The 20,568-nt window shown below is 39.5% G+C and overlaps 1 protein-coding gene across 3 annotated transcripts; it reads left to right on the forward strand.

Annotated features, from left to right (window-relative positions):
• Window positions 1-104: 104 nt before the first annotated feature.
• On the forward strand, window positions 105-14,408 carry LOC103470930 (transmembrane protein 182-like). 3 transcript variants are annotated; one of them, XR_014089255.1, is made up of 6 exons: window positions 112-426; window positions 2,386-2,509; window positions 2,660-2,758; window positions 11,780-11,917; window positions 12,201-13,274; window positions 14,010-14,408. XR_014089255.1 is itself a non-coding variant. In XM_008419649.3 (5 exons), exons 1-5 carry the CDS (start codon window positions 256-258, stop codon window positions 12,419-12,421), a joined length of 753 nt encoding a protein of 250 aa, XP_008417871.2. In that variant the 5' UTR covers window positions 112-255; the 3' UTR covers window positions 12,422-14,408. The 3 variants fall into 3 exon arrangements, 2 of the variants coding, with proteins under 2 accessions (XP_008417872.2, XP_008417871.2); XM_008419649.3 differs by having other exon boundaries at window positions 12,201-14,408; XM_008419650.3 differs by lacking the exon at window positions 2,660-2,758 and having other exon boundaries at window positions 105-426; window positions 12,201-14,408.
• The last annotated feature ends 6,160 nt before the right edge of the window (window positions 14,409-20,568 follow it).

Consider the following 20,568-nt stretch of genomic DNA (forward strand, 5'->3'; position numbering starts at 1 on the left):
GTCATAAACACTAACACTCTGTCCACATTCCCCTCGCCCACGGACCCTCATCTTCGCACACTCACTGGTAATCTGACAAGGACAGACATTACTACGTCCCAAAATAACTTGTGTCCCCCCCATTTACCCTCCTCTCCCTGGAACAGCCTGACAGGACTTTTTAGGGACCGGGACAGAGGATTTAGATTAGGCGGTTGCTGGTGAGGACCTGAGGACTTCAGGCTCCAGGACGAGGGACAAAGTAGGTATAGGAACATGAAAATAGGAGCTGCAGCTTTGGCCGGGGGGACTTTCGGGGTGGTGGGCACCCTGTGTTTCCTCGTGGCCTTCAGTACCGACTACTGGCTGGTGGCCGTAACAGACTGTAACTCAGATGAGAACGCCAAACCCCACCCAACACTGGGCAAAGACACTAACAGGACAAAGGTAGGCCACCTTCTTTCTGCTACGCCGAGTTCAAGATCTCTGTCACAAAAGAAAGACGCGGCCCGCTTTCATTGTGACTACGTGACGACCACAAACAGACTACTATGGAAGCTAGTCAGATGTTTTGTAAACAGTGGCGTGCAGGATACGTCTCTTAGGATATTTAAAGACGCAGCGAAGCTATGTAGCGCTGCTCGTCCATAAATATGGAGGAGCAGGACTCCCATCCCCACAGCAGGTGGTGTTGAGTCGTCTTGACGTGTCTGAAAAACAAACTTCTGGAGATTGAGTTGACATTTGTATGGGATAGAACAAGTCAGTGTTGTGTGTTGACTATGAAGTGAACAAAAAAACAACAAAACGTTTTTAAATTTTTGATAAATATCTGGAAAGTATGGCAGATACTTACATTTCAGGCCTCTTTACTCTGAAAACTCTGGTAAAACTGACGCTCTGCGTGGCCCTGAAGTTACGGTTACAGTCCCTACCATCGGGAAGCTGATCAGGTCAACGGGAGGAAGGGAAAAACAGCGCAGTGATGTGAGAGACGTAAAACATGCTTCATGTCTCTCTCCTGCCACCTCATTAAAAAGGTGGCAGGAACTACAATGGGCTGGGTTGCGATGGCCTAGACAAAGTCCAGTTGAGAAATTTGGAAACCCATGTTCGTCTCAATGAATTGAGTTATTTATTTACATCAATTTCCAATATTGTTTAAAAAACTTAAATAAAGAAAATCTGCAGAATGTGCCTTTTTTATCCAATTAACGCTGGGTTACGGAAAAATATTTTTTGGAAGATGTTCGTGTTTTTTCAACTGAATTAGGACTATTTTTGCACGGCTGAATTTTTAAAAATGGCATCCAGTTTTCTCACTTAGGTCAGGTTGTTAATCTAATTTGATTTATAGAAATCTGATGTTCCGACTAAATTGATGACATTTTTGTGACGTTATCACTTTGTTTCCCTTGATATTACTCATCCAAAAAAGGTTTTAGGATAATTTTTTTTCTAACAGAGTGTTAATTAAATGTTACACACGTGTATTTCTACAAATTGACACTGATAAGGGTAAGAACATGTGAATTGATCATTACGTCTCCGCCTCTTTTCTGTCCTGGTGGAGTCTCTCCTCCTGCTCGTCACTCGCTGATCCAGATTCTCAGGAAACCGATCCAGATGTGAGAACAAGTGACGCATTTTGATGCTGATGTTGCTCCATAGCTCAGAAAGTTGACCTGATTGAGCGAAACCAAAGTAATTTTTGGATTCAGCTCATCAAAATGACCCTGAAACAGCTGAAAAACCTGTTGGCTGTTGACCAGAGCAATTGATTAATCGTCAGAATAATCGCTATCGACTGACATTGTCGAAGAAAGTGAATGCAGTTATGAATAACTCGTGGAAGTCCATTTAAATGTGATGCTGTTCTTCCCTTTGTGCGCCAGATCACGCTTTACAAAAATCAAAAGCCAATCCACAGCTGATTTCATGGCTCTAGAGGAACCACAACTATCAAATCAACTGATCTCCTTAGTAAAAATCATTAAAGTGCTCCTTTAATCTTCCAGTTTATTCTTCCATGCAGCATATGCGGAAAAAAGAAAGAAAGAAAATTCACAGAGCACATTGAGATGGATATATTTATGAAAGCTAATCCCCCTGTGAACTCATCACGGCGACAGAGTCTTTCATTTTCAATAAAGGACGATGATTAAAGTTGTTGTGTTACGCAGCACCATCAATCACGCTCCTGTCAAGCGAGTGGAGAGTTTTCACTCGTTCCCTCCAGGAAACCTCGGGCCGTAATCAGGACCACGTTTGATGCCGCGAGACAAAGAGCGACGCAGAGCTGCTCTCCTTAGACGTCTGTTGACGAAAGCTTACAGAAAAAAAGAAAAGAAAAGAAAGACATTCAAGTGTCTGTTTGTGTTATGTCTGTCCCTGTTCCTCTCTCAGATCCAGCCACACGAAGCCACCGCTGTTGCTCCTCCGTGGCTCACTCTGCACCACGAGGGGTTTTTCAGGCGCTGTATGTTTCCAGTGGAGCCCTCGACGCCAGCGCTCCTGGCCTCATTCATCAGTATGTTGAAATTTACGGGGTTTTTTTTTCACTAAAAGATATTTAACTTTTTTTTGAGGGGGGAGGGGGGGGGGTTGTGATGACATGCCCCCAGGACAGCCGAGTGAAGAGAAACTTGTTGACTTTTTGCCTCGCCTGTTCAAACTGCAGCAAACCCGCTGGGGGCTAAGGTGTGTTTCCGTGGTTACCTCTTCCCGCTGCCAGTCGCACTTGGACACGTTCCTGAGACGGTTTATGATGCTACTGCAGGTAACAGAAAAACAAAAACATAACTGGACCCCAAACTTAACCCTTTATTCCCTATATTTTTTTAAAAGTTTGAATTTGAAATATATCAGGACCTACAAGGTGTATTTGAATGGTTCAGGTATCAAAATAAAGGTAACACTCCGGAAAATACTCTAGATCAGTGTTTCTCAACCTTTTTTGGGCCAGCGCCCCCCTAGCCTTTATCCAGGTCCCTCACCGCCCCCCACCAAAGAATTTGCAGGCTACTTTGCACTGACCATTATTTTCTCATTAATATTACTATCACTATTGTAGATGTTTTGATTTTTATGCTTGTTTCTGTATTTATCATCAAAAATAATTTCCCAGAGAACAAAAAAGTCATGGGAATAGAAATTATTTTCACAGGCGTCTATGAAAAATGCAACAAACATTCAAGTTAAAATCTGTAGGCCTAACAGCAGCAAATCAGAGTGGAAAAAATATTCTAATTTTGTGCCATTTTCTAGTTGTTAAATATTACACAAAATGAGCAGATAAAAGATGAACAACATGCCAGTTTAAACTTTGAACTATTTGCAAAACGACTGAGCTCTGCAACATTAAAACATGGATAGAACTGTAACTACATTAATCATAACTCTTCTTCTGTTCAGTGTTTGTCAGTTTCCTGTTGCTAGATTTATTTGATCGTTTATTGACGCTCATCATCAGTAATTTTCACTCATCACCTGCTGCGCCGCCTAATCATCATGTGTTTCACATCATGTGTTGATTTTTTCACTGTTCAGCGTCAGATTCTCTGTTTTTATGCCATAATTCACATCTAGTTCGTCGCTCCGTTTTACGTCCCACTTCTTCTGTTTCAGAGTTTTGCGCAATGTGCGCGTCTTTTTTTTTTAAGCCCCTAAGGTGCAGGGCGGTCGGGAACCGACCGGGGAAAAGGCAGACTGACATAAACCTTTTAAAACAACGGAAACAATTTCTTCATTCTGATTATTAAAATTTAAAAGTGCTGTGTTGTTCTATCACCCCCGTTTCATACCAGACCACTTACAGCTCCGGTGTTAACGCTATAAAATGAACGCTCTCTATTGTGGTATCACTCATGGAGAGATTTCTTTATTTCTTTATTTAAATGGGTTCATTTTTCAGAGGGATACACAGTGAGGGTATCGTGATTTTAGCTACCAGTAGCAGGAGAACGGAGCTGCGCCAAGAAGCTAACAAGCACTGAATAGAAGAAGAGCTGCTATCGATACAGTTGCAGCCAAGCATGATTTAATGTTACACAATATAGTTTGACCAAGTTGCTCAAAGTCTAAACTGGCATTGTTGAGCATTTAAGGTGTAAAGTTTACCTTTGACTAAACGCCCCTCAAAGGCATCCCAGCGCCCCCCTTTTGTAAAAATGTCCGCCAGCGCCCCCTGCCGTCCTCTGAACGCCCCCTGGGGGGCGGTACCGCCCACGTTGAGAACCACTAGTTTAGCCTAAAGTGTTCCCAAACTTTCGACAGTTTTTGTCGCTTTCGGGGTTCTCCTGAGCATTCTGCGTTTCCCTTCATAGCTACAAAATTAGCACATGTGCTCCAGGCGCTAACGGAAGTGGTAGCGATGTGCAACACAAAAACCTTCCAGCTAGACCACAGTGGGCTTCATATTTAACAGCATTATTTATTACAATAAATTTAGCGAAGCTTCTAGACAGATAAATTTTCTTCAAGGAATTTTAGTAATCGAGGTATTCGAATTATTTGAGGAATCGTTTCAGCCCAGTCACCACTACTCGTGACATGTAGGCCATTGTCATTATTTTGTAGAGATCAAGCTTCAGTTTGATATTGATATTTAACAGTTTTTTTTGTATTTCTTTTATCAAAAGTGAATCTCTTTTCTTTTAATTACAATAGATTTGTAAAAGCAAGAAAAAAATAAACCATCCAAGAACCAAAAAATACTTTGTGTACACACTACATATACCTCATGATGTACCATTATATCAAACGTTAATTAAGATTAGGACATGAAACAGAAATTAAACCTATAATCAACATGTTATACTGTAAATATACCTATCATCAGCATAAAATGCTGAAGAGCGTTTTTGATTTTGTCTGCTGGGTTTGATTGTCTGCTGTGTTTGATTTCCTCGCCGCCGTGCGAGCGAAACTGCAAAAAAAAAAAACAGAAAAAGAGAGAAGAGGTGATTTTTGAGCCTAAATTTTGAGCCTAAACAGATGGAAGGTGAACTTGAAAAGGAAAAATACGATCCAAAGTGGGGCAACGGGTCATAGATTGCACTCGGTGAGCAAATAGAAGCATTAATAACTTATTTGGCAGAGCATGACAAATATCAAAATAAGGGAGAAAGAGAAAAACAAATAAAGGGATAGAATACCTGGTGCAGAAGAAAGGAGGCGACCTGTTAAACAGCCTTCAGGGTGATACTGGCTGGAAGGAATAAATGACGCGAAGGGGAAACTGATTGAAACTAAACTAATCCTGCACAATTCACTATTTTCACACGTGGCAAAATTAACTAGGAAGGATGAATGAAATTACATAACAGGTAAAATTATTTAAAAAAATAAAGTGATATTTAGTGGGTTGAAGTTTTTGAAACTCGGCTTAGCTGTAGACAGGGTTAAATTTAAACTTAATAAAACTTGAAAATTGAGGTTTATAGCAGACTTGAACTTTATCATGAACTAATCAATATTTTTCTCTCTTATTATCTTATCAAAGCAGGATTTCTTTTCATTTGAAACTTGGTCACCTTAAATGTCTAAAGAGGGAACAGAATTGGTAAATAAATATGAGTTTGTGTTTGATTCAAAGGGAGATTATGAAACAGCTCCAGATTAAATTACGGTTCATTACATTTGTTACAAAATATTCTTGTCTCAAAGACAATTAATGATTCTAAATCTGACGAGGTAGATTTAGACGAGGTAGCACGGATCATCAGAACACTTGATTTGTAGGCCTATTACATCACAGCGCTGCGTGTATTCTTGTGATGATGCATCATAGGTTGTGATGTCACGTACTGCTTTGTTGTGTAATACGGGGGCGGGGTATATAACTCCTGTTGGTAAAATTCTGCCACTTTCCAAGACATTTCTAGAGTAGACAGTTCAATTTAATACAACAGTTATGGTTACAGTTATGGATTTTTTGAGACAAGATTTGCAATATTTAGTTAGCAACACTGCCGTCCCTGCAATCGAGGAGTACATTTATAATATTCCGGAGGAGAATTTTAATTTGTTGCACTTGAATGAGAGTCTCACAGAGAGGACCAAAGACCTTTTGGATCACCTGACGGAGGTTTTCTCTGCTTTCGTTCGAAACTTACTTGGGAACCTGAAATACGAATATGGCGATATAAAATCCGTATTTGGAAATCAGGTTTCTCAGGCCTTTGCCCAGGCTATGGGGGTCGAGGAGATCATTCAGGGAGAGTGCGCTGATGTATTGAACATGCTTTTCTTAAAGCATGTTATATCTGTAGTGAAGTCTCCTATGAATGATTGGAACGAAGACCCCATAGATAAAGACCCCATCGTGGTCCTTAGGCGGAGGTTAGGGTTCAGTTTGTTGGTTCGACCTGTGATCAGTGTCGTCCAACAACTGATACCAGTAAGACATAGAATGGAAGAACAGAGGAAGTCCTTTGAGAAGGAGAGAAAGGAGATGATCCAACTTTTTGTTGAGTCATTGATGTGTCAAGGCATCAAGAAATCAAAAACATCTTGGTGTCTTGAGGACCTGAAAGAGGCACAGGAACGCATTGTTGACAACATCTGCGTTAAAATCGAGGGCCAGCCGATCGCCATCCAGCAGAACTGGATTCCAGGCCTGACGAAAAAGGTTTTGAAAGACCTAATGAAGACCTGGGACTGTTCTGCTGGATGGACTCTGGCGTTCATGGAGCATGAGGCAGCTGACGACACAATTGCGTTGTGTCTTTTAAGCGAACTGGAAAAGCGCCAGAAAAAGACGGGCAGTTTTTTTTACAAGATTTTTTTCTGGTGCTGCTAAAATCTTCACCAGATATTTCAATAAATGAGGGCCAATACTGTCATACATCTGTCGATCCTTGCTCCATGAACCCTCTCTGTGCCTCCATCAGTTCTTTCATCGAGACGCCTCTCTGTGCCTCCGTTGGTCCTGGTCCCAAGAAGCCTCCATGTGCTTCATCCCAATCTGGGAGAAAAGGTCCCTTAGCCCTCTGCTAAGGGACCTTAGTGGGACCTTAGGCTTCCAGCCATTAGGGCTGGAAGCCTAGTGGGACTGCACTAGGCTTCCAGCTAGTGCAGTCCCAGTGAGCCACAGACTCCGTGTGTTAATACAAATTATGATTCATCGATCGGGATTTCCATTCCCAACAGTTGGTAGCAGAGGATGGTTTTGTGTTGACACATGAGTGGATATTGGATTGGCCGTTCAGGCGCAGACTTTCCGAAACAGTACTCTGGTGTAGGACCCACATGAAAGGTAAGGACACTTGTTCCTTAATATACACCATATAAAAAGTTTTGTAAAAAGACTGCCCGTCTTTTTCTGGCGCTTTTCCAGTTCAGTACTGTTTCTCAGGTCTGTATAAATTTCAGTTATCAGCCGTTGTCTGTACTGCCAACAGACTTGAACTTTATCATGGACTAATCAATATTTTTCTCTATTATTATCTTATCAAAGCAGGATTTCTTTTTATTTGAAACTTGGTCACCTTAAATGTCTAAAGAGGGAACAGAATTGGTAAATAAATATGAGTTTGTGTTTGATTCAAAGGGAGATTATAAAACAGCTCCAGATTAAATTACGGTTCATTACATTAACTTCAAAGTATGTTAGAAGAGGAATAATCACATTTCAGCTTTGGTTTAAAACCAGCTAGCATTTATTATGAAACTGTTTCATTTAATTTGACATGTTTTATTTCCTTTTCATTTTTATTAACATTATTGTTGTTTTTATTTTTTCTAATAACAAACTAACTTACTAACTGCTGCTTTCGAAACACATGCGTGTCTTGGTAGAAAGGCACAAATTGGACATGATGAAACTTTTAAAATGGATATAATAGTAATTGATTATGTAAAAAACAAACTGATTGGACAACAACTGGCTCACAACATTTGTGTGTCTTAAATTTTGATTGAATTGATACAGAAATTCAAGTCCAACAAAACATTTGATTTTAAACTCAATGACATCTTACTGTACTGCATAATCTTTGTCTACATGTTTTGCTCCTCTGCATAAATTGACACATTTTTCTTTTGTTGGTTCAAAATAAACATTGACACGGCCTTTTAGGAGAGCAATCCAAATTCTGATCTGAACTCTTTAAAATAATAAAACTTTTGGTCTTTGCAGTACAGTTTCAGTTGGACATTTTAGAAATATGTACAGAAAAAGAGTCTCTGAAAAATATTTCTGATAACAATAGAAATGTTGTTGTCAGAAATGTTTGTTTTCTATTTACATAAGAAAATAAAAGGGGGAAATTGGAATTGATAAATGATAAACATAAAACATTTCTGATAAATCTTTACATTTAGAACATCTCATAGTCTACTTTCAATTCTAGACAGAAGATTTGGGAAACTTGTGACACCCTGTAATATTTTAGTTTGGAGAAAAGTAACAACAAATGCAAAAGTGCTTTCAAATTTTTAAATTATATCAACAGGGGGTGAAGAAGAAATAGACTCTAATTCAGTGTTTCTCAACCTTTTTTGGGCCAGCGCCCCCCCAGCCTTTATCCAGGTCCCTCACCGCCCCCACCAAAGAATTTGCAGGCTACTTTGCACTGACTATTATTTTATTATTAATAAAATAATTGATTTATAGATTAATAGTTTTACTGGACAGAAATTACCAAGAACAAATCTGGTTCTTAATGAAATCCTAATGAGTCAAATTGAAATGACATTAACACGGACATGAAAAATAATATTGAAGAAATAAATATCCATCCATCCATCCATCCATCCATCCATCCATCCATCCATCCATCCATTTTCTTACACCCTTGTCCCTCAGTGGGGTCGGTAGGGGTGCTGGTAAGAAATAAATATATCAAATCTAATTAAAAACATAAATAAGTGATCAGTTCTTTACTGTTATGTTCTGTAAGATATATTTATTCTCAGTATTAGATATGGTCTCAACAAACCCATGACATTTCAGCAATATTATTTTACCTTTTATGTGGAAATAATGTCTGTTTATTCTTGCCATACAGTCCTCTGTATTGCTCGAAAGGTCTTGCCATACCAGTTTATTCCTCTCTATTTACTTTAGTTTCTTAGTTTATTCTTGCATTTTGTTCTTCATTCATTTCCATTTAGTTTCATTTGATTAGTATTATCCTCTCTTGGTTTATTGCTATGTCCACTTTAGTTAATTTCCTGTTGCTAAATTTATTTGATCGTTTATTGACCATCAGTAATTTTCACTCATCACCTGCTGCGCCGCCTAGTCGTCATGTGTTTCACATCATGTGTTGATTTTTCACTGTTCAGCGTCGGATTCTCTGTTTTTATGCCATAATTCACATCTAGTTCGTCGCTCCGTTTTATGTCCCACTTCTCCTGTCTCAGAGTTTTGCGCAATGTGCGCGTCTTTTTTTTTAACCCCCCTAAGGTGTAGGGCCGTCATGAAACATATCAATGGGGAAAAGGCAGACTGACATAAACCTTTTAAAACAACGGAAACTATTTCTGCATTCTGATTATTGAAATTTAAAAGTGCTGTGTTGTTCTATCACCCCCGTTTCATACCGGACCACTTACAGCTCCGGTGTTAACGCTATAAAATGAACGCTTTATAGCGTTCATTTTATACGCTATATACATATTTAATATTTAAATATTTATTTAAATATTTAAATTTAAATAAAGAAATTTAAATATTTCTTTATTTAAATGGGTTCATTTTTCAGAGGGATACACAGTGAGGGTATCTGATTTTAGCTACCAGTAGCAATAGCGGAGCTGCGCCAATAAGCTACAAACACTGAATAGAAGAAGAGCTGCCATCGATATAGTTGCAGCCAAGCATGTTTTAATGTTACACAATACAGTTTTACCAAGTTGCTCAAAGTCTAAACTGGCATTGTTGAGCATTTAAGGTGTAAACTTTACCTTCGACCAAACGCCCCTCAAAGGCATCCCAGCGCCCCCCTTTTGTAAAAATGTCCGCCAGCGCCCCCTGCCGTCCTCTGAGCGCCTCCTGGGGGGCGGTACCGCCCACGTTGAGAACTGCTACTCTAGAGGTCTAAAAAAAAAAAACCCTAAAAACATTGCTATTATCGTGTGAGAGTAAATACATATGTAGTGCAAAATGTAAAGAAAACAATAATAAAAAAATTCTAATAGAATCCTTTTTTGTGATGTGGATTATCCGTGAACATATGCAGTTGCAATCCACAGTACAGACTCTGGACATTTACTGTACTAAATTACATCCCCCCCCAAAATGACGCTAATAAATAATAGAAAGGTATTGGCTGATAAAAGTCCATGCAGACATTCCTAATGTGCCATTCTGGCATCTTGTGTGCAATTACAAATTTCTCTGTCTTTTATTTTTGTATTTTTCCCGTCTCCACTTGTTTGTTCTGCACTCTGCTCATAAAAGCCTTATCTTATCTTATCTTATCTTATCTTATCTTATCTTATCTTATCTTATCTTATCTTATCTTATCTTATCTTATCTTATCTTATCTTATGTCCCTTGAAGGTGTGTCTTCTTCTGAATCATTCTTCAAATCGTCCTACTTCAAAAGCGCATGCGCATTTTATGAGACGCTACAATCACAGCCCCATCTAGTGGGCTGGCATGCCGGCTACAACTGACTCAACTCGCCGTTGCCTTCTGAAAGAGGAATGTTTTCCCAGTCAACATCATAAAATACAGCCAGTTTCCAGGCAGCAGACTCGTGTAAACGCAGCCTAAATCCCTTCTGTTGAGTTTTCCTTGCCAGCTGTTTTCACTACCTCAAACTCTTGAGGTGTAAAACATCGATTTGAGCTGCAGCAGCTTTCAGAAGTCGGCTGATGGGCTGTGACTTCCTAGCTTATTGAGTCAGGTTCAGCCCAGCTCACTCACTTTGTTTCTCCCTTGTTCTTGAGTTTGTTTCAAATTTGGGCATAAACTGGTGCTTTTTAAGTTTGTTTCCTGTCGTCAGACTGGTTCTGTTTGTGATTTCTTGATTATGCAGGGCAGGCAGTGGTGAGGTCTGGGTGTGGTTCTTCGTGAACCAGAAAGAAAAAAAAAGGACTTTTTTACACTTTATTCACGATTTTTCAGCAATAGAGACAGGATAGCATGGATAGCTTTTAGGGCTGCAACTAACTATTATTTTTAGTAATTGATTATTCTATTGATTATTTTTGATGATTTATCTGATGTTTTTAATCTGATAAAAACTGGCACATTCACAAGACATTTCTCTATACCAATTTATCCTATTTTATAAATACATTAAAAGATGCACATAACCCAATAATTAAATTAATTCTTAAACAAGAAAAAAATTACTTAAAATGCAATAATTTAGCATTCCTTGTTGTGAATGCTTGATCATTTGTAGCAAAAGATACAGCTGCAGCTAAAGAAAATACTTTTAACATCAACATGTGAAAAGCTCTGCCATTTCTGCTTTACTTAAAATCAATACAATGTAGAGCTGATCCATTAAATTTTTTTTAATTAGCCAACTAAAAATTGGATAGCAAAAGGTGCTTAATAGGATAAATTCTTTCAGAACTTTAACAAAACTTGAGGCAGGTGGAGCTACAAGATTTACAGACCAAGAGTTTTGTTTTTAATCTTAAATGCAAAGTCTACACATTTCTGTAGAGTTTTGGCTTAATTAGTGCTGTAATGATGTCGTTGTTTTAACAAATGACCCGTATTTGAAATGAAAACCTAGAGTTTGTTTGATAATCTAACGCGAGACAAACACAGAGTAAATGTTTAAGACAGGAACCTTGTTTTTAAAGTTCTTTGGGTTTGTGTTCCCCGCAGTATTCCGAGGGTTCTGGACCGTCCTGATTGTAGTCGGGCTGCTCTCCGCTCTGACCGGAGGCTTGCTGCTGGTCTGCGGCGTTCCCTTCATCAGCAGCAAACTGTACCGGCTGGGCGGGGCCTTCCTCATCGCTGCCGGTAAAACACAGGCAGCCGTGCCGCCTGCGCATGTGTCTGACATGTTCCACATGCTACTGCTTTGCCTGCAGTCAGCTGTTCATTTGAGTCACGTGACATTAAAAAAAAAACAAGAAAACATACCCAAACACTAACAGCAGCAGACGTCTCTCTGCTTTTGTCGTCTCCATGACAACAGCAGGCGGTAAACACCGCTGCCTGTCAGGGCAGACGCTGCGTTTCTCTGCAGTCGCAGACAGTGATGATCGTCTCTGTTTCTGTCTCCTCCTCCTGCTCTCTGCAGCCGTCCTGCTCCTGCTCCTGCTGCTGCTCTTCGTGCTCTGGATGGAGGCGGTGGACGTGAGGAGCTACGTCCTGCAGAAGGCGAGGGAAGATTGTCCGGACGCCGAGGTCTCCGTACACTACGGCCTCTCCTTCATGACGGCCGCCGCTGGCGTTCCCCTGGAGGTCCTGTCCGGGCTGCTGTTCCTGCTGGCGGGCCGCACGCTGCGCGTCGGCAGATGAGCCGAGCGAGAGGCCAGCCGGAGAGACGAGAAGGGACACACTTTATTGTTGAACACGCAGTGCCATGCAAAAGTTTTCACACTTTTTCACTTTTTTCTTTTCCACATTACAGCCACAAACTTCGATGTATGTCATTTGGGATTTGTGAACTCTTTTTGATTTAGCTGCAAGTGTTTTGGACCTTCACCTTCTTCAAATGAAGTGAAATTGGTGTTAAACATTTTGTCATATTATAGATATCATTCAGTGTTTCCAGAGAGGTCATCAAAGGTCAACGAGTCCCCCACGTCTACAGAATCAAGACAATTTGGTGTCAACCAGCTGTACCGCAAAATTTTTTACAAATATAACACAATTAAGTTCATCAGTTTTGTTTGCTAATTTATTTTATTTCCTTTATTTAACCAGGTAAAAACCTCACTGAGATCCAAAGCTCATTTTCAACAGAGAACTGGGCAGAAATCTGCAACACACAACAACCTCGTTACACCAACATAAAGCAAATGAAAACATGTGCACAAGTTTAAAGCAAATTACAAAACTGATTAAAAGCAACTGATTGAATGAATCACATTTTGTGTGTGTGTGTGTGTGTGTGTGTGTGTGCGCGTGTGTGTGTGTTTGTTTGTAATACCTTGTGGGGACCATTTTCCTGACACTATGTTGTGGGGACCCACTGATTCTTGTGGGACCAAAGCCTGGTCCCCACAAGGGGAAACACTGTTTTGGGGTCAGGAGTCAGATTTAGGACTAAGGTGTGAATTGAGTTTTATTTAGGGTTAGGATAAAGGTAAGGTTTAGGCCAGTATTTCCCAACCCTGGTCCTCAAGGCACACTGACCTGCATGTTTTAGGTATTTCCTTGCTTCAGCCCAGCTGATTTCAATTGATGACTGATTAACAGGCGTTTCCTGAAGCGCAATCAGTTGAGTCAAGCACATTAAATAATGGAAACCTCTAAAACATGCAAGGCAGTGTACCTTGAGGACCAGGGTTGGGAAACACTGGTTTAGGCTGTAGATATGAATGGAAGTCAATGGAAAGTTCCCACACAGATGGCCACGCAAACATGTGTGTGTGTGACTAGAGCAGGTTGATCTCTGGTGACTTCCGGAAAGTTTTTGCTTTGAAATCTTTAAAGCTATACTGTCACAAAAGAAATTTTTTGCTGCACAAAGACAGCACAGCTGGTTCAACGTTTCTCAGTTAGTGACAAGGAGATGATATATATATACGGTTTTATATTTGTTAATGTTTTACAAATAAGTGCCAGTCTGTCAACAAAATCCACTAACTACTTTCATCCAGAAGTCACTTAATTTGCAATAAGTGTGTGCAAATTAAATCTCAGTAGAAATATAATCCATGGTGCGATATAATCTATTTTGTAATTATTTTAATTTTTTTGGTGTGTTTTCTTGTTCATAATTTTTTTTTATGTCTGAGTAACAAAACAGAAAACAATGAAAATAAATGCAGCTTATGTTTTAGTTGCTTGAGTTACTACATTGTTATAAATGTGGTGAAATCTTGTTCTTAAAGGGATAGTTCAGGGTTTTTAAAGTGTGGATGAGTTGATAAGCCGTTAGTTTCCTACTTGCAGTGGAAAACTCTTGGTGTTTAATATAAATACAGATTAAGTTTTCTGAAAGGCTCAAGCTAAGAGGAGAAAACCTCAGGGTGTCTCTACTCTCCAATCTCAAGAGTCACAGTGATTCATGCAAACATCATTTAAAAAAACAACAACCTTTTAAACTGCTGCCATGTTCTCATTATGCAGATATGAAGACGGTGGTAAACCTCAGGTACTGGGCTTCGGTACCCTGGCATAGAGCTCTGTTACTTAGGCGCGTTTTTTAGGTTCTTGCTTTAGTTTTTCTTGACTCCCTTGATCTTCTTGGTTAGCTTGCTCCTTATAAACTGGGCAAAGTTTATGTGTGTTTTAAGCCTATTTTTCGTCAAATAAATCTTTGACCTCAACATCATCATTCAAGGTGCTTTTTTTTGTCTTATTTGACTTTACCAACAGAAAAGAAGGTGTTACAGAAAAACTGCTTGACAGCAGAGCTACGTTTGATTCAGAAAACATTTCAGCTGCAAGAAAACTCACCAAGCCTGATCTGAAGGCTCAGAGTGACAGCAAGACGGATGGAAAACAAACGAAGGAAGATAAATCCCAGGGAAACCACTCTCTGTTTTGTCAGCAGTGGTTTCTGTTTGCACGTCTATGAGACACTGGGAACAGACGGTAATCCAGATTAAACCAGAGGTGAGGCAAAATGCCAGCTGCTTTTTACAGTAAAATAATTTCAAGGTGGCAAAATTTTGACAATACACTCCTTCCTCTTGGTGTTTGTACAACAGCAACCAACAGACTTTATTATGACGCTAAAGCTCAAAAGTCTTCATGGCAGTAATGAACTTAAGAGTTTCTTTCATTAAATCAAGAAGGGTGTTTCTGTATTTGTTTTGATTTACATTTTAATAAAAAAAAGTATTAGATTGAAAATGATTTATATTTGTGTCAATAATCAATGGAAAAATTCTAGTAGCATTACAGCAGCATAGGCCTTCATTAAATTGATAATCAGTATTTCTTTTTTTTTTTTTGCCTGTTTATCTATGATGAGCTCCATCTTATGGGGGTCGGAAGGCCTCTTTCCAATACCCTAATCTTTAACTTCCTGAACAAATTTTCTATCAGAACAGTCAGGGTCATGCTAAAATATTAACATTGTTTTTCCAGTCAGAAGAAACACGTTGGTAAAATTAAAACAATAAAACACACCTAAAAATGCAGAGGCTATGAATAATCAGCATGTCATATTTCTTTATTTATTACATATTTGAGGCTTTTAGCATTTATCTCTACGACTTAGTTCTTTAACAACATGAAGCTTTGATTTTCTGTTCCACAAAATCACAGAGGTCCATTTTGCTTCGGCCATAAAAATAGTTTTCAAGAAACGCATAAAAACATTTCTTGGAAACAATTTTAGAGAAACGCGTCAACAGAAATGATCGCCACAGACATTTTCTGTTAAAATGATCTAAAATTACACCACAAACAAGTATGTGTTCATTCACTGCCCCTGACCAACCAGTAGAGGGCGCTCCCGCTCTCTGCAAGGAGAATGAGGTGAACGGCAGCGCGGAAAGGGAAGAGGAAGAGGAAGTGATTACAGAGCGAGGCGGTTTTCTGTTCACTCACTGTGGCTTTTACTAATCACGGCTGATGAACTCTCCTCTGTCATCCTGAGCGACAGAAACACGTTGACGTCAAACTCCCTTCATGTGAGGAAGACGGGATCCTGCGTCTGAAGTGGGAGCGATTATGGAAACGCAGTGGCGTGAACAGACGTTTTACAGGAGGGGGCATTAAAAAAACTGACTGCACATTGCATTAAAAAAAAAAAGAATTGCACTTTGTCCACCTGTCTGATGAACAAAAAACAAACAATAAAAAAACACAAATAGTTTTATTTTAATTTTATATATATATATATATATATCAGTAGCTTGTGTTTTAATGCTTTTTCCTTATTTAAAGTTCCCTCCTCTGTCAGACAGCAAAGCAGCAGGATGTGGACTCCCTCTGCAGGGAAAGTTAACCCTGCGTGGGCCCTGTGGCCCTCCGGAGCACCTGGACTGAATACTGGTGGGCTCTAATCCAGTCAAAGGGGGGGATACACTCGACGAGAGTACTTTCTTCCCATTCTCTGACCCCCTAACTCCACTAGTGAGCCGATTACCTGCTCTGTGTGTGTGCGTGTGTTTGAGTTCCAGTCTGTCAGACCCCGTGAGTGTGAGTGTGTGTGTGTTTGCGTGCTGAGGCCAGACGGACACAGTTTCTTGCAGATAAAAGCCTTTTCTCCTGTCAAAAATGACTGCCCTGATAAGAGCTGATATGGGAGAAAAGCAAGCCTTATGGCATCACTCTTGCTTTTTTTTGTTTCTTTTGTAAACCCCAAATCCCCAGGAACACACCCACCCTTCTTACCAAACACACACACACACACACACACACACACACACACACACACACACACACACACACACACACGCACGCACACACACACACACACACACACAGAAAGACAGAAAGAGTTAATCTCTGTTGGGGGTTATAGTTGAGGTGGAGAAGGAGCAGGTGGAGGGATAAAGAAGAGTCGCTGTGTGGGTTTCTTCTTGCATTATTGTACAAATATATATATATATATATATATATATATATATATATATATATATATATATATATATATATATATATATATAAAGAACCAGTGTAGTCACATTGAACACATTCCTTCCTTTCACACACACACACACACTGGCAAACACACACAGTTCACGCAGACAGATTATGTCTGAGACAGTCAGCGCTCATGCCTTCAATTAACCTCACAAAGACAGGATCACTTACACGCTCATGATGCTGATAGCAGGAGGGAGACACTGAGGACCGTGTGTGTGTGCGTGTGTGTGTGCGTGCGTGCGTGTGTGTGTGTGTGGAAGTGGTTGCAGCCTGTACAGCACGACAACGACTGATACAACAGCGAACTTATTAGAGAAGGACATCGTGTCATATCATCTGTCTTTGGAGAAGATTTTTTTTATTCTTCAGATACAGCAACACATGCTACTGAAAGTAGAGGAGATAGAAAGAAGTGAAACGTTCCAACAATTGAAGCGGTAATCTAAATATCAGCAGTCAAAATAGAAAATATGACAAACTTCAGTGTGCTTGAGATTTAAGACAAAGGACCAACACAAAGTAGTTAGCATGTACTGGTAATTATGGAGGGAAAAAATCTGAAAAAAAAGGTCAATTTTAATTGTGATGAAAAACAATCCAGAGCAGCAGGGGCAACCCCAAGTGGGGGGCCTGGGGAGGCCAAGACCCTCTCTTCAACCACTACTCTCTTCCAAGAGAATCATGTTTAGCTCATAAGAGGGCTTAGAGTCAACTTCTTCAATCAAGACAGAGATGTAAGACATAATAGCTTTATAAAATCCAAAATAAAATAAGAAAAATGTGTTTATATAAATTAAGACAGTTTATTTCCAGATATTTGTTGTTTCTCCTTAGTTATTAAATTTTTGCCATCCTGGCCAACCCTCTCAAAATCAGCTGGTTGTGTTTATAAGTAACCCAACTACTGAAGGCCTCCAATGTTTGTTAAATAACATTAGCGAACAAGAAGCATCAAGAAACACTACAGACCGGTTGGGAAGAAAGAAGTGGAGAAGTTTAAAGCAGAATAAGGTTATAAAACAGGCTTTGAACACAGAGCTTTGGTTACAGCCGTCATCTGAAAACAAGCTGATAAGTAGATTATTATTTAGATTATTATTTAGAGAAATAGCCAGATATAAATCGCTATAAAGTTGAATATTTTTTTTGCTTTGCTTGTTTTACAGATGTTCTTCGTGAACCCTGACTGAGATTAAGATTTCCTTTTTTTCCCAGGTTCAAGTCAGTAGAGACTTAAAGACGTGCGTCTGCGACTCCTGCATAAACGGGATTCTGTAAAGTCTTGACTCGGAAGGGTTGAATAAAAAAAAAAAAGCACACCACACTATTCGGATTTTTATTTGCATACATTTTCAAAACTATTTCCTTCAACTTCACAAAAAAAGCTATACTTTGTGTTGATTTAACTGGTGAAAAACACATAAAACACACATATGTTTTTGGTCGCAAAGCCCCCAAAAATGTGGAAAGAGTTAACGGGGGAGTGAATACTTTAGCAATATGTCTTTATTTGTCTTATAAATGTTGGTATGAAACATTGACGGACTGTGCAAAAGACAATTAGAAGCATACTGCAGACAAAAACACAGATGAAGCTCCCAAACATATTCAAATCAATTCAGTTCCTTCGATATTAGTATTAGTATTAATAAAAATAATATAATTATTTGGTGAAATCGACACACAGACGGTTTGGCGTGAACTGACAGAACATATTCCTTTAACTTTGACTCATCCGTCGTTATTTCAGCTTTACTGATTGATATACAAACACACACACACACGCACACACACACACACACACACACGCACACACGCGCACACACACACACACACACACACCCACACACACACACACACACACACACACACACACAGACACACACACACACTCTCTCCCTGATTCCTGCTGAACGACAGGAAGAGGAGAGGCAGAGCAGAGAGGGAGGGGGGTTGTGCGATTAGTTTCAGGGTTCTGGGCCACTTGATTGGCAGCTGGCAGCATATGGAGCTGTGAGGAAGGTTTGCCCACGCTCACTTCTGAGGAAACAAATATTTGCCTGAAGGAGAGCAAGCGAGAGGGAGAGAAAAAAATATTAATTAGTTTGCAGACGCACCGAGAGATAAAAGTAGGCAAGACGTACCCATCAAAAGGCTGCAGAGTTAGCTGCAAAATGGAAATTTTCCCCAAGTTGACAGATCCGGCGGGCTGCTAACAGAGCCGAGGGTAAGAACACATGTGAGCCGGGAAAACACCGAGGTGCACAAACAAAAAGAAGCCAACGCGGAGCCGGCGTTAACATTTGCGCAGGTTCACACACTTTGTGAGCGAAATTAACATTTAGATGTGGATCTTTCACACCTCCGTGGCTGCCGAAATTATTTCTTAATTATAATCTGCGATCAAAAAAAGTGCGGGAGAAAGAATTGACACACGTGAGCGAAAGCTCAGTCAGAGAAAGGAAAACAGAGAAATTCACTCCAGCTTTAAAGAAACACAAAAGAGCGGGAGTTTCTCTCCAATTCATGCAATGTATTTCATGTCACAGAGAAACCTGGACTACTTACTGCTACTCAAGAGATGGGGGGAAAAAAATACAAACTACACATTTTATTTTCTCATCATAAGCTACGTGGTGTTCAGTTTTAACCATCATTACAGAGTGGAATAGAAAGAGCCTTTCCTACTGGTTAGCTTAAATAGCTAACAAAGACATTAGCAACAAACCATGTCTGTTTAAAAGTAAAACTATTGAAAAGTTTATATAGTTTTTCTCTCCGGGAGTCACATGTTTCAGAGGTAGATGTTTGATTCCTGACCCCCCTGCATGTCTTCCTCTTCTCTCTCTGCCTGTCTTTCTGTCCATCTACTGAGAAAGGTCACTAGTGCCACAGAAACCTTTAAAAAAAAAGAGTCTGGCAGTCCAATTATTAGGTTAAACACCTAACAATTCAAGCTAATCAGCAGATGCGCTAAAAAAGCACTGTTTCTTTAGCTAGCTATGCTAAGCTAACTAGAAAGGGGGAACATATTCAAAGTTTTACAAAATTTTAAACATTTTTAAATGTATAACACACCCAAAAACGGGCACAAGTCTAACGTACACATAGAGTATGTCTCTAACCTTGCTAACCTGTGTTAGCATGGTTTTGAGAGGCTTTAACCTGGTCTAGCAAGTTTAAAACTACGACAGAATGAATATATGCTAACCTTGCTAACCCAGAGTCCTTTGACCATTGTAGAAAGCTCAGAAAATCAGCCGTGAAAATGTGTGTGGTGTTCTTGTTACAGATTTTGAGAGGTTCAGGCTCCGTCCTCCATTGTGTCTTCAAGCTAACATATTTCTGTGTGAATGTAGCTAACTGTGAATGTAGCTAACCCCCCCATCTGGCTTTCTGAAGTTACACCCAGGCCGCACCCAGAAATAATTCAATTTATTTCTTGACTGCCAGAACTGGAGTCAAGAAATAAGTTAAGCAGAACCAGAACTTACAATGTGAAGTAAACTAAAAAATAAATAAATAAATAAAAATCAAACAGCAGCACTTCCTGTCCCAGTTTAAAGAAACAGGAACACTGGCTCCATTCTCAGGAGTGGCTAACCAACCAAAATTACTTCAAGAGTTCATCCAGGAGGTCACAAGAATACATAATAATGCTTAAATGTATTGCGGGCTTCATTTTAGTTGATTTAATTTTTCATAGTCCATAAGAAATAGGAACAGTTTGGTTTGGTTAACATTAATAATCAAAATCTTATTTTAAATTAACATATGGAAGTCAGTAGGTAAGCATTAACAGTCAACATATTCATCTCAACTAATAAAATAAATGAAAAGTCATAGCAAAAGACAAAATAAAATAAAAATAAATAACACAGAGCAATTTCTCC

The sequence above is a fragment of the Poecilia reticulata genome, chromosome 10 (assembly GCF_904066995.2).
Source record: "Poecilia reticulata chromosome 10, P_reticulata-male-v2, whole genome shotgun sequence".
NCBI classification, from domain to species: domain Eukaryota; kingdom Metazoa; phylum Chordata; class Actinopteri; order Cyprinodontiformes; family Poeciliidae; genus Poecilia; species Poecilia reticulata.

Excerpts from the sequence above, each read along its gene's own strand:
- LOC103470930 (XM_008419649.3), top strand. The coding sequence starts at position 256 with ATGAAAATAGGAGCTGCAGCTTTGGCCGGGGGGACTTTCGGGGTGGTG. Across the intron at positions 427-2,385 it reads AAGACACTAACAGGACAAAG|ATCCAGCCACACGAAGCCAC; the intron begins GTAGGCCACCTT and ends TTCCTCTCTCAG. Across the intron at positions 2,510-2,659 it reads GCTCCTGGCCTCATTCATCA|CAAACCCGCTGGGGGCTAAG; the intron begins GTATGTTGAAAT and ends TTCAAACTGCAG.